The 13,423-nt window shown below is 60.4% G+C and overlaps 1 protein-coding gene and 1 non-coding gene across 13 annotated transcripts in view; one reads left to right on the top strand and one right to left on the bottom strand.

Moving 5' to 3' along the window:
* The window catches only part of DNM1 (dynamin 1), a 49,189-nt gene extending 36,159 nt beyond the window's left edge, over positions 1-13,030 (top strand). For 2 of the 12 annotated variants that reach the window (XM_021069568.1, XM_021069560.1), the window contains exons 15-22: positions 101-214; positions 3,981-4,090; positions 5,192-5,303; positions 6,012-6,023; positions 6,388-6,558; positions 7,703-7,918; positions 8,303-8,517; positions 12,411-13,030. In XM_021069568.1, the coding sequence (XP_020925227.1) occupies positions 101-214; positions 3,981-4,090; positions 5,192-5,303; positions 6,012-6,023; positions 6,388-6,558; positions 7,703-7,918; positions 8,303-8,517; positions 12,411-12,471 (1,011 nt within the window). In that variant the 3' untranslated portion in view covers positions 12,472-13,030. Of the gene's footprint in view, positions 1-100; positions 215-3,980; positions 4,091-5,191; positions 5,304-6,011; positions 6,024-6,387; positions 6,559-7,702; positions 7,945-8,302; positions 8,518-10,775; positions 10,813-11,737 lie in introns of all 12 variants that reach the window. The other 10 variants (XM_021069522.1, XM_021069512.1, XM_005660471.3 and 7 more) reach the window with 9 other exon arrangements.
* On the bottom strand, positions 2,317-2,390 carry MIR199B (microRNA 199b). The gene has a single exon (NR_035370.1). It is a non-coding gene; the product is annotated as a microRNA 199b (primary transcript).

Genomic DNA, 13,423 nt, shown 5'->3' on the forward strand with positions numbered 1-13,423 from the left:
TGGGGGAGGGCTGGGCTTTTGAGGGATCCCTCTTTGCCTACCATCCTCCAAGGGGGATCCCGGCCTCTGCCCTCTGACCTCCTGCCCCCTCACCCCCCAGGTCATCCGGAAGGGCTGGCTGACTATCAACAATATTGGCATCATGAAGGGGGGCTCCAAGGAGTATTGGTTTGTGCTGACCGCCGAGAATCTGTCCTGGTACAAAGATGACGAGGTGAGTAACAGGCCACTGGTCATCGGGGGGGGGGGGGGACAGGGTTGGCTGATGGCCAGAGTCAGGCCCGGACCCTACACAGGCTGGGACTTGGAGCGGACCACACAACTGGGGTAGCGAAAGTCCCATCAAAGACCTGTGGGTGGAGGTGGCAGGCCCTCCTGGGAACTCATCCAGGCCGGATGGAGAAGATGGCTTTGGCAGGACCAGGGGAGCTTGGGGCGGAGCGCCCTGGAGGAAGTATACAGGGGTGCTGGGCCCGCCAGCCCCCCGTGACCCCACCAGCCCTACAACCTTCCTGTTTTCCTGCTCCAGGGCGTGCCTCCTCCTCCGTGGCCCCCACAGGCCCATGACACACACGAGTCCAGCTGCCAGACACCCTGTTAACCCCTGCACCCCAGTGCCCCAGACCTTGACAGTGGGAGGGAGACACCCAGGGTGCCTCCAGCCCGAGGGGCCAGGAGTGACGGGGTCCCACAGAGGCACCACGCCAAGCCCTCCCTGCCCACGCCCCCCAGGGCACGGAGAACCCCTGCCACCTCCCTCCTCTGCTGCTGGTCTCCTTTAAGAATGAGTCTATTTGGCTTCCACATCTGGATTCCAGAGGTGACCAGAGAGAGCAGGGAGGGCTGGGGTGGCGGGGGCTGGGGGGTGTGGTAATGAAGTCCAGCTGGCCAAGGGGTGGGGGAGGGACCCTCTTTTCCCTGTGGGGGCTGTTCAGCCGGGGAGCCCAGAGGGTGCGCTCAGCGGGGGTGCGGAGCGTGGGGTGGTGGCCTGTGATTTTGGTCTCCAAGCCCCCTCCTTGATCCCTGCCCCCCCCCAAGTGGCCCCAGGCCGGGCCCCCCTCCCCACCTCGGGCGGGGCCCTTCGTCGTCACTGGCGGGGGCGCCAAGCCATCTGGACCTCATTACCCCAGCCCTGGCCTCTCCCAGAGCACAGGGGCCCCGGGAAGGGATGGAGTGTGAGATGGCGGGGCACACGGGTCTGGGGGGCGGCTCCTGCTCGGGGAGGCTCCCTAAATGTGCCCATGACTGGGGATGCCCACGGCTGGCCCCACAACTCCTGGTGCCCCTGTGTTGAGCTTCCTTAGCTGGGGCCGGGGGACAGTGTGACCTGGGCTGAGGGCCAGCGACTGGCTACACTGGGGGTGGGAATAGCTGAGAGGGGCCCCTTTCTTGTATTTGTAAGGGGTCGTTTTTGAGCCTTGTGTGTACATTTGAGTTGAGTCCCATGGGGAGCTGACGTTGCAGTGTGTGTGTGTGTGTTGGGGGAGTGGGGTGGGCCATCCGTGCTGGGAGCTGGGGGTCTATGTGAGGCTTGTGGCCATGATGTGTGGGTGTTTCGTAGGAGCACATTCGGGGGATAAGCATCTGGGCGGGTTCGGTTCATGAGGTCTGCATGTGTGTTTGGAGGCAGACCGTGTGTGCCTGACGTGGGACCTCGGGTGTGCGTGCCCGTGCTTGGTGTGTAAGTGTCGGTGTATACATGTGACGAGTGGGCTGGTGGAGGGAGGGTATGCGTGTGTACTGTTCGAGAATATGTATTGTCTGTGTTCGGTACATACAGATGGGAGAGGGCCAGTGTTCCACTGTGAGTGGGTGTGTGTGTCTGTATGTGCGTGTGTGTGCATGCACGTGTGATGTGTGTGTGCTTAGGACATGGGTGTGGGATTTAAAGTTCGCATGTGGGAATGTACGTTTCTGGGTTGTGGGGGTGTTGGGGCTGAGGCGAGGTTTTGTGTGTGTGTGTGTGTGTCGGGGGGATGGGGGTAGATTTTTGGGGTTAAAACAGCTGGGGTCATGGAGGTGGTCCAGGCTGGGGGGACAGGGACCTGTCTCCCTTCTCCATCCAGTCCCGAGCCTTCTGGACTTGGGGACTTGGGTGGCCCTCTGGGCAGACAGGCAGCCGCCCACATCCCAGCCCTCCCTGCTCCCCATCTTCCGCCGCCACCCACCCTCCCAGCCACCCATGCCTCTGTGCCTCCCCCAGCCAACCCTGTGCCCCCCCACCAGCCCCCTGCCCCAGCTCCAGGCTCCGGTCCTGGGATGGCGGGTAGGGGTCCATCCGGCTCTCCAGCGGTGGCGCCGAGGGTCTAACCCAGCCCAGCCTAACCAATGTGCAGACTACTGTACAATTTGGGAGTCCTGAACAGATAGTCTAAACACTGGGTAGACGGAGTGGAGGTGTCCTCTGATCCATCCAGGCAGCCGGGTCTGTCTGTCCGTCGGAGGAGAGCTTCGGCCCCATGTCTTGGAGATGCAAGGCCCCCAGCCCAGCCCAGCCAGCCCGGGGTCCCCTCTCTGCTCCGACTCCCCTTCTGCCTCCTTTGACGTGGCAGGGGTGAGCGGGAGCTGTGGCTGGGGAGGAGGGGCCTGGGGAGGGGGCCGGCCTGCAGGAAGGAGGAGGCTGCTCCTACCTAGTGTCCAACCCCAGAGCGCTGGGCGGGTGGCGGCGGGGCCTCCCTCGAATGCTTCCAGATGTTCCCTGGCCGGGTGTGCAACTTCCTCCTCTCCTCCCCCAGCCACCCTCTGGGGCTCCCGGCCACCCGCCTGGCATAAAGAGGGCTTTATGTGGCTGGACGGGCCAGGCGAATGTGGGGGGCAGAGGGAGGTGGGCAGGATAACGCCAGGACGGGGATCAGGGCGAGACCCATGCCCAAGCCCCGAGTCCCCCAAGCCCCACACAGACGCCCTCACACACCACCCCCAGGCACTGGGTGGGCTAGGGGGGTACAGGCAGCAGAAACCCCTCCCCTCCTCCCATAGCCCCAGCCTGGGGTACCTCCCAAAGATGCCTGAGAATCCCCTCTTGGACAGAGCAGCCCACAGAGGCATGTCAGCCCATACCAGGGGAGCACACATGTCACGTGGGCCTGGCACCCACACGCCCATCCACAGATGCACGTAACTCCTCCCAGACCATACAGACAAACCAAACTGATTCAGCCCATTATGCAAACGATATGCATGTAAATATGTGCACACACAGCACATGTCCCACAGGCACCTTCGTGCAAAACACAGACATTTACAACCACCACCTACACCTACAGAAGTATGCACACATACCACCATGCTCACACGCACACACAGCCAGCCCGCCACCTCCTCAGGCACACTTGCACACACCCAGGGACACATGGGCGTGCATAATGGTGAGAGGACACGTGCTCAGGCACAGACACACAGCCACACACATTGCACACACAGACTCACCATCTCCAGGCTTGCGCTGTGTGCCTGATTGCTAACACATGGGCGGCTGTGGGGAGTGGGCTGAGCCAGCCCTTTGATGGCTGGTGGCCCCCCTTCGCTGTCTCCCCAGTCAGGAAATGAAGTCAGAGGCTTATCCAAAGCAGGCCCTATTGGCCAGGCCCAGGGTGAGAGAGGCTGGGGTCCCTGGCTGGGGCTGGCCTGGCTCCCCTCCAGGGCTTGATTAGGCTGGGACGTGGCAGCCAAGCTCAGCCAGGCCACCCTGGGCTCTTGGGCTCTGCATGATTGCAGAGGTAGTGGGAAGGGCCTGAATGCCGTGGGGAGCCATGCGGAGCCGAGGCGCCCCCCCAGGCCCAGGGCTCCGAAGCCAAGTTTGCATCAGGGAGAGCCTGTGCCGTGAAAGGGGGCTGTGCCGTGCCTTGGGGTGTCCACAGTCCCAGGGCCACTCTGGGGGTCCACCGCCCAGCCCCCCCCCCAGCATGGAGCATCCTTAGGGGGTGAGGCGTGGCAGAGAACAGGGCCAGCCTCACCCACCACTCCTGCCTCTCCTCCAGGAGAAAGAGAAGAAATACATGCTCTCCGTGGACAACCTGAAGCTGCGGGACGTGGAGAAGGGCTTCATGTCCAGCAAACACATCTTTGCCCTCTTCAACACGGAGCAGAGGTGCCTGCCTGCCTCCTTGGGGGCTGGGGGAGTAGAGAGGGTCCCCAGATCCAGAAGGGAGAGGGACCTGGCGCAGGCCCCCCCAGCCAGTCCTTATTCAACACATGTTTGTTGAGCTCCTACTCTGTTGCAGGCTTCATGTCTGCATCGCAGGCCTGTGCTCCCTCCCCCTCTTCCTGTCTCCCTCCCTCCTTCCCTCCCTCCCTCTCTCCTCTTTTTCTCCCTCCCCCCCTCTTCCCTTCTCCCTCCCTCCTTCCCTCCCTCCCTCCTCTTTCTCCCCACCTCCCTCCTGTCCTTCTGCAGTCACCGGTTTAGTACTTGCCCTGCCTAAGATGCTGGCCCCCTTCTCATGTTGTTCAGTGTCCAGTGGGACCGGCTCCAGTACCAGGCCTCTCACCCCCAATTCTCTAGTGGACTTTCTCCTACTCAGAGATGAGGTTCAATACAGCTGCCATCAGAGTCACCTCCCCTGCCATCAGGGGAAAGCCAGGGCGCTGAGATCTAAGCCAGAGGTTGCACTGCCATGGGTGCCCCTTTTATAAGGGCTCGGTCCCTCTCTTTCTTTTTTTTTAATGTTCTTTTTTGTCTTTTGTCTTTTTAGGGCCGCACCTGCAGCATATGGAGGTTCCCAGGCTAGGGGTCGAATGGGAGCTCCAGCTGCTGGCCATAGCCACAGCCACAGCAACTTGGGATCCAAGCCGCATCTGTGACCTCCACCACAGCTCAAGGCAACGCCAGATCCTTAACCCACTGAGCAAGGCCAGGGATCGACCCCATGTCCTCATGGATACTAGTTGGGTTCGTTAACCACTGAGCCACAATGGGAACTCCTCAGACCCTTTCTAATAGAGTATTTTACCACTCCTTCTGCTGAAGCCTCACAAGAAGCCTAGGAGGCAGGAATTGTCGTTACTAACCCATCTTCCAGATGAGAAAACTGAGGCTTAGAGAGAGGAAGGGACTTGCCCAGTGTCACCCAGCTGGGAAATGAGAAAATCAGGACTGGCCCCCAGGGCATCATGACCCCAGTCCACGCATGCCCTTAACCACCAGGGTGAGTGGCCTTTGCCCTGTCTCTCCTCCCCACCCGCCCCATTGCAGGAATGTCTACAAGGATTATCGGCAGCTGGAACTGGCCTGTGAGACACAGGAGGAAGTGGATAGCTGGAAGGCCTCCTTCCTGAGGGCTGGCGTGTACCCCGAGCGTGTTGGGGTGAGTGACAGGGGAGAGGGGGCACGCTGCTTAACATGGGGTCCCTGGGGTCCATCCTCAGGGATGCCAATCATGCCATATTCTTGAGCTGTTCTTGGGCTCAGAAATAGCTGGGGGAGTTCCTGTTGTGGCTCAGCGGATTAAGAACCTGACCCAGTGTCCGCGAGGATACTGGTTCCATCCCTGGCCTCGCTCAGTGGGTTGAGGAGCCTTGCTGCAAGCTTCAGTGTAGGTCGCAGATGCAGCTCAGATCTGGCATGGCTGTGGCTGGGGTGTAGGCCGGCAGCTGCAGCTCCAATTCGACCACTAGCCTGGGAACTTCCATAGGCTGCAGGTGTGGGCCTAAAAAAAAAGGAAAGAAAAAGAAAGAGGGATTCTCCCCCTACCTGCCCTGGGGTGGGATTGGAGTTAAGCCTTCCTTCCTCCCATCCTTCTCCAGCGCAGTTTACATACGCTTCCTCTGCCTCAGATGGCATTTTGCATCCTTTTTGTATGATGGTAGTTTCCTGCGACTGCCTTCACTTTTCTCCCCACTATCACGGGACAAGGTCTAGCGTTGCCCTTGGGCTGGGGAGCAGGGCCCTGGGTTCACTCCACCTCTCCTTGTTTTTCCTCTCTGCGTCTGCTTCGACTGTGCTCGATGGTGGTGGCGGCGGTGGGGACAATGCTGGTGTGGTGACCTCCATGGCTTTGGTGTGGGCCTCCCAGGACAAAGAGAAAGTGAGTGTGCCCGTCCCTCACCTTCTGCCAGGCATCTCCAGCCTAGAGCCAAATCTGGCCAGATCTTTCGACTTAGGAAGGGACCTTGGAGATGTCCTTGCCTGGTTTATGGACTGGGAAGAAGGCAAATTCTAGGCGCTAGAGTCACTGCCAAGATAAGGCTGATCGAGAGTCTGGGGTCCTGAGAGACTCTGGGGTGGGCAGAGCCCAGAGCTATGGGGGAGCTGGCATCTTTGTATACAGGCCAGTTGCTTCTCCTGTGCTTCAGTGTTCCAGGCTCCCTTAAAGGAGCTGGGACCCCGGGATGCCTGGAACCTGGCCTGGAGGGTCCAGACACCCTAATGCCCTCTGTTCTCAATGGCAGGCCAGTGAGACGGAGGAGAATGGCTCGGACAGCTTCATGCACTCCATGGACCCCCAGCTGGAGCGGCAGGTGGAGACCATCCGGAACCTCGTGGACTCGTACATGGCCATTGTCAACAAGACCGTCCGGGACCTCATGCCTAAGACCATCATGCACCTCATGATCAACAATGTGAGTGCATCACCACGCACGCGGGGGAAGGGGCCCTTTGGGGGACCGAGGAAGCAGGTGGCCAGGTTGGCCTGGGTGGGACAGAGTTTGGGGAGGGAGGCGCAGGTCCACACCAGAGCTGTCGAGTAGAAATATAACGTGAGCTTCGTATATTACTTTGTAGATTCACATACCCAAACGTGCTTCACTGTTTTCCAGAAGGGGCTAGGAATCTGCATCTTTTAAGAGCTCCCACACCATGTGTTGAAATACACACCCCCACAGAATCACTTCCACCTGTGGCTTAGTGAAAATACACGGCCGGAGGGAAATGAGAACCCTGTTGGAATCCTGGCTTTGCCGCAAGTTCGCTGGGTGACTTTAAGTAAACCACCTACCCTCTCTGAGCCTCTGTTTTCTTATACGTAAAATATGGATAATAGAAGAGTTGAGGATTCAATGAGTTCCCTGATGGCCTAACAGTTACAGATCTGGCGTTGTCACTGCTGTGGTGCCAGTTCGATCCCTGGCCCAGGAACTTCTGCGTACCAGAGCAAGGCCAAAAAAAGGAAAGTGCATGACAACACACCACCTGGCATGTAGGAGGTGCTCGGCATGTCATTAAATAACGAATAAATGAAACAGGCCTATGGTATTAAAAAAAACCCCAGGATCTCTCCATAAATGTTCCAGAGCCAGGGGCAGGTAACATCTGGAGATTTTAAGAACATTAACCCACCCCCTACATGCAGAAGCTTGCATTGCACCCAGTTCAGGCACACATTGACACCTGTTATTCAAGGGCTCAGGAGATTTTAAACTGTCCTCTTCCTTACTGAGGTCCAGTGGAGCATACAAGTCCTTGGAAACGGTGTAACTGCCTTCTTTTACACTGAGGAAACTGAGGCCGAAACAAGCTGTGTGGCCCGTTGTCCTGGTTGCATGATAGGCCCTGAGTTTCCGCTCAGATCTATGACCTTAAACAGTTCACTCTTCTTCTCTGGACCATCTGAGAAAAAGAGCAAGGGAAGCGAGGGAGATCTCTTGAGTTTAGGCAGTGGCTGAGCCCCATTCCCGAGCTCCAAGTCCTAGTCGGGGCCGGCGGGGCGGGCAAATTGGTACAGGCCTCAAATCCAAACCCTCTCCTCTCTTTGCCTGCCCTCAGACCAAGGAATTCATCTTCTCGGAGCTTCTGGCCAACCTCTACTCGTGCGGGGACCAGAACACACTGATGGAGGAGTCCGCCGAGCAGGCGCAGCGGCGAGACGAGATGCTGCGCATGTACCACGCACTGAAGGAGGCGCTTAGCATCATCGGCGACATCAACACGACCACTGTCAGCACGCCCATGCCCCCGCCCGTGGACGACTCCTGGCTGCAGGTGCAAAGCATACCGGCCGGACGCAGGTACCAGGGCCGGCCCCCACGGCCCCAAAGCCCCCCAGCCCGGGGCCCGCGGGAGGAGGGCCGGGACCGGGCAGTGGCGCGCCCGCGTCACCGGGGCGGCTCCCACCTGGAGCGAGGGGCGGAGCTTAGAGAGGGGCGGGGCTTTTGCGGGGCGGGGCTTGCCGTGGAGCGCTGGCTGCGGGGCGGGGTGGAGCGTCTGGGGCCGGGCTTTAACTCGGCCGAAAACCCTAGGGCGCATCGGGGCGGGGCTTGTGCGCATGGGCGTGGCCGGCACCGGGCTGGGGGCGGGCCCTCTGGGTGGGCAGAGAGGCTCAATCTCTCTCTCCCCTCCTTGTCCTTTGCTCCCCGTCGCCCGCAGGTCACCCACGTCCAGCCCCACGCCGCAGCGCCGAGCCCCCGCCGTGCCCCAGCCCGGCCCGGGTCGCGGGGCCCTGCTCCTGGGCCTCCGCCTGCTGGGTCCGCCCTCGGGGGGGCACCCCCCGTGCCCTCCAGGCCGGGGGCTTCCCCTGACCCCTTCGGTCCTCCCCCCCAGGTGCCCTCGCGCCCCAACCGCGCCCCGCCCGGGGTCCCCAGGTGAGTAGGGCTGAAAGCGGCGGCAAAGACCGCCGGGCGGGCGTGGCCGGGAGGGAGGTGGGGCCGGATTCTGGAGCTCCGGCGCTGGTCGCCAGACCTGGCCCTCTCCATCCAAGTCACTCGGACTGTGGGTGCCAGAGCCACGAGGAAGTGTGGCAGAGGGCTGGCGGAGCCTGCTCCCCAGGGAGTGCTGAGTCCCGCAGGTGGTCGTTTCTGGGGAGGGGGCCGTGGGGCTCCTCCCACCTGCCCCCGTCTCTCCAGCACTTGCATGGCGCTTCCATCCTTTTTCACTGTCTCCCACACATTGCATCCCTTCCCCTTTCCCTTCCTAGCTGCTCTCCGCCGTTCTCCATTCCATCTATCCTATTCTGTCCTCTACTTCTCTCTCCCAGCCCCCAGTGAGCCCTCAGGTCTGAGGATCTGACTGCCATCCTCTCCGGATTTATAGACTTACACTCAGGGCTACCCGGATGCCCCCACTTCCCAGTCCTGACTCTTTGGACCTGTGCCAGGGGGATGTCTGGCCTCTGGCCCACAGGAACAGAGGCCAGGCTGTGACTGTGTGACCAGTACGGTGTGTGATGTGTGTGTGGGCGTGCACATGGGTGTGAGAGTGTACGAATGGCACCCAGACATGGGATAGGACATGGAACAGCTAGGGCAAGGGTCCGGGAGCCACGGGGCAGCCAGATGGCTTTCTCCCTTCCCCCTGCCCCTGGCCTGGACCAACGTGGTGCGGGGGCGGGGGGAGGCAGGAGCCGATGAAGGCTGCCCCATTCCCAGAGATTTTCCAGAGAAAAGGATTCTACGTCATCCCTTGGCCTTGCCTTCTTGATTCATGAGCCTCTTTCAAGGAAGCCCACTCTGATGGCTCACTCAGTCTGCCCTGTTTCTACTGGCCATGTGCCCTGTGAGGAAGAACACATCAGACCCATAGCATTGGTTTATGTTTCCAGATGGCTGGAGGGTAGGGCCGTGGGTTCTAGCCTCCAGGAACCTAAAATGAAGCAGAGATGGGACCTGCTCTGTGGTGACCCGATGACCAGGGCAGACGGGGTAAAGCAGGCAGCCCTGCGCTGCAGTGGGCCTTTAGACAAGTCATTTTCCCTTCGAGGGCCTCCGTTTTCCTTCTCCCAAATGGTATTTAACATTCTGCCTTTCTCCCAGGGTTGGTGTGGGGATCAAGGGAGATCTTGGCTATAAGGATGCTGCATTAACTGCACCTGTGGTTACAGGCGCTCTTTGCTAACTTCCGACGTGCGTTCAGATTCTCAAGGGTATTTGACATGCCCGGGCCTGTGCTGAGGTTTGTCATGAGAACTGTAAGGTTTGGTACCTGTTCTAACTCTCGTCTGACTGACACATGGAAAACCTTTGCCAAGTCATGGCTTCAGGGGCGAGAGCAGTCTGGGCAGCTTCAAGGTAGTGAGAGCCAGGAGCTGATGGAGAGAAGGCTCCGGTGGTGAGGAGGAGGGAGGGCGTTGAGGTAAGGAACGGCAGGTGGGCAAAAGTTTGGTGCAGGGTGCCTTGAGAGCCACTGGCCTGAGCAGAGTGCAGATAAAAGGAGGAAGAATAAGGAAAGGTTGCCCTGGAGTTCCCTAGTGGCTCAGCAGGTTAAGGAGCTGGCGCTAACACTGCTGTGGCTCTGGTTACAGCTGTGGTGCAGGTTCAGTCCCTGGCCCAGGAATTGCCCTGTGCTGCAGGTGTGGCCAGAAAAAAAAAAAAAAAAAAAAAGTTGTCCTTGTGGAGGCAGGTTTGAGAACCTTCAGACTCCACAAAAGTCCCCTTGACTTATTGGGACTCAATGCTGTGGGCAATAGGGAGCCAGGGAAGGCTCTTGGGTGGAGACGTGACAGCTGAACCCTAAGAAAGCAAGACCTGTCCCTTCTGGAGCAATGCAGGTGGCCCTCTGAGCACGCCAGGCACGAGTGTGCAGGGAGCTGGTGCAAATGCCTCCTGTGTGCAGGCAAGCTTCTGTGTTGTGACCCAGCCCCCGCGTGTGCTTCAGTGTGCCAAGCGGCTGCATGCCCCAGGTCCATGCTGCACGCGCCGGCCAGTGAGGATGCCGGGCAGGGGGAGGTGGGGGAGGTGTATGCGTGCTGTTCGTGGGCATGTGTGTCAGCGTGTGCATGCGGGGCCGTGGGGCCTCACCGCATGTGTGTGCACGCCCGGGCGTGTGCGTGTGCGTGTCCCCCACCCCCAGGCCTGCCCCCGTCTGAGCGTGTGAACTGCCATGTTGATTTCGTGCTGTCTTTCAGAATCACTATCAGTGACCCCTGAGGAGCGTCAGCCACGGTAGGTACAGGCCTCTCCGCCTGCTGCATGAACGGTGTGTCTGCCCCCTGCCGCACCAGCTCCACATTGCAGGGCGCACCTGGGACCTCAGAGGCAGGCCCCCCTCCCTCGCCCTTCTGCAGCTCCAGACTTATTCTTTCCTCTTTCTGTCCTCGCTGCCAGCTGGCTCTCTCACCTCCCTTTCTCAGCGAGCCTCGGGACTCAGTGCCACTGCCCAAGGCCCCCGTGGCGGAGCCTGGGGAGGTCTTGGAACAGGCTCCGCGCCCAAGCTGGCCGACCTGGCTGCTCTCTGGAGCCATCAGAGAGAACAGAGAGCTCGTGGTTCTTGGTGTCAGGGGCAGGGAGCTTGGTGAGGGTTGTGTGTAGGGCTGGACTCAGGCAGCCAGAGGCCTTGGCACCTCACTCGTTCCCCAATCTGAGCCGCGCTGCCGGGGCAGGACAGTCAGCTAGCTGCCAGCCCGGGAGCTCTGGAAACCGAACCCACGATAAAGCAACGGAGGTCAAGGTCCCACCTCCTTTATCGCGCCAGCAATCGAGCAGCGATTTGGAGTGAAGGCTCTGGTTGTTGGATGATTTCAGAAAGTCTGAGTGCCCCATCCACACCGTCAGCCCAAGGGACACCTCACAGGCCAAGCAGGCCACCGAGCCCCTTCCCCTGCCTCGATGGTGTTGTCACATAGGCTAGTGCACGACAGAAGGCAACGTCCTCGCCCCCTGGTGAAGCACTGTAGCCAGTCCCCAGGCTCATGGACCTGGGCCTGATGCTCTTAGGGGTGACCGACACTTTTCAGCCAAGGAGTGACAGTGTCTGCCGACCTGGGCAAGTCAGCTTCTCTGAGTTCCGCCCCAGCTGGGCCCCCAAACGCCCAGCGAACCCACCTGCCAATGCACCCGCGCTGACTCTTGCTCTTCTGCTTTTCCCCAGCAGGAAGGGCCCAGCCTCACCTACGCGACCTGCAGTCCCCCGGCCACCTGAGGCTCCCCTCTTAGACTTATAAGCCTGTGGCCGCTGGCATCCCGCCACCTGCCCTTCCTCCCTCCCCAGGGTCCCGTCAGAGGACTCCTGGGCTTTCTGCCCACCCAGAGGGGCCTCGAGCGCTCCCTCCAGCCAGTCTTTGTAGCTTTGCCCTCCTGGTTCAAACAGTGTTCTTTGTCTTGTCTTTCTCCATCAGGCCTGGTGGCTGTCACATGGGGCTCATGGCCCCATGTTTCCCCAGGGCTAGGGGTGGCCCTAGGCCAGTGGGTTCAAAGACAGGAGGGCCAGAGAAGAGGGAAGCCAGAGGGGGCCGAGCACGTGTCTGGAGCTGTGGGTGCACTGCCTGGTGGTGTGTGAGAGACCAGTGTGTGTGGCGGGGGGCGCTGTCCCAGCCTTTACTCCAGAGCCCCGTGGAGCTCTGGCCCCCCCGCCCATCTCCCGCTCCTTCCACCTTCCCTTTCTCGTCTCTCTCCTCTATTCCAGAAGCTGGCCCACACCCTTCCCCGTGTCTTCTGCCCCGCCCGCCCTCCCCCCACCGCCGGGCTCGAAGGCCCTTGCCTTACCAGCTCTCCCCCCTCCCCTCTTTCTCTCCTTCTCTCTTTGCTTTCTCGCCAACTGCCAGCCGATCGGGTCAGGCAAGTCCATCCCGTCCTGAGAGCCCCAGGCCCCCCTTCGACCTCTAGCCAGATCCCTCCCAGTCCTCGGAGACCTCCCTTCCCAAGCCTGCCTGGACGGCTATTCTGTGACTTGACAGTGGCTACCCAGCCCCAAAGCCACCCCCTTCATCTGTGACTTAGTCTGTTGTAGTGGTGAGCTGACACATCCAGGCGCGATGTTGGTGAAACTTGTGCCCCTCTGTGGTGTTGCTCCTGCCCCGTTCTACAAATATCTATAAATACTCGTGTACAAACACACACACACACACACACACACACACACACACACACACAGCCTCGCCTCTAGTGTTGGGATCAATCACCACGCTGCCCTTGAGGAGTCTTGTGGCCTGACTGCAAGGGAGCACTGTCATCCTGGCATCCCCTCCAAAGCGTGCCACCTCTGATGAGCCGCCCTGTCAACGCCTGGCCTGCGGACAGCCAGCCCCTCTGCCCCCGTCCCCTCCTTCCCCACCTCGAGCGTGGGGGTGCTGTACTGGCAGCTGCGTGGTTCTCTGACCGCTACCAGTCTTGCTGTCTCCTGGCTGAGAATAAAACCCATTTCTGGACAATGGGGAACACTGTGTCCTCTGCTGGCTTGTGTTCTCTGTGGCGCTCCCGGGGAGGCAAAGGTTTAAACACTGGGTGAGGGGTGGGGGAAGGGCCCGGCGCTTGCCAGGGTGCTGTAAGAGGTGGCGGGAAAAAGCCCCATGCTTCGCCAGGCGTACTGGGAAACCACCTGGAGTCAGCCGATTCCTCAGCCCGTGAGCCTGCGCCAGGCGCCAGGGGGCCGGCCAGGCAGGCGCTGGGGAAGGACGGGTCCAACGGGCCGCCCCAGGGGCAAGGTCAGTGGAAAACACCTGGACCAGAGACCAGCACGCACCCGCCGCGCACGCCGCCTTCCCTGCCTGGGATTAGGTCAGGCTTCAGAGTCTCCCGGCCACCAGGGCAGGCCTGCCCCTGACCGCCCCTCAGCAGC

This window comes from Sus scrofa, chromosome 1, assembly GCF_000003025.6.
Source record: "Sus scrofa isolate TJ Tabasco breed Duroc chromosome 1, Sscrofa11.1, whole genome shotgun sequence".
Lineage (NCBI taxonomy): Eukaryota > Metazoa > Chordata > Mammalia > Artiodactyla > Suidae > Sus > Sus scrofa.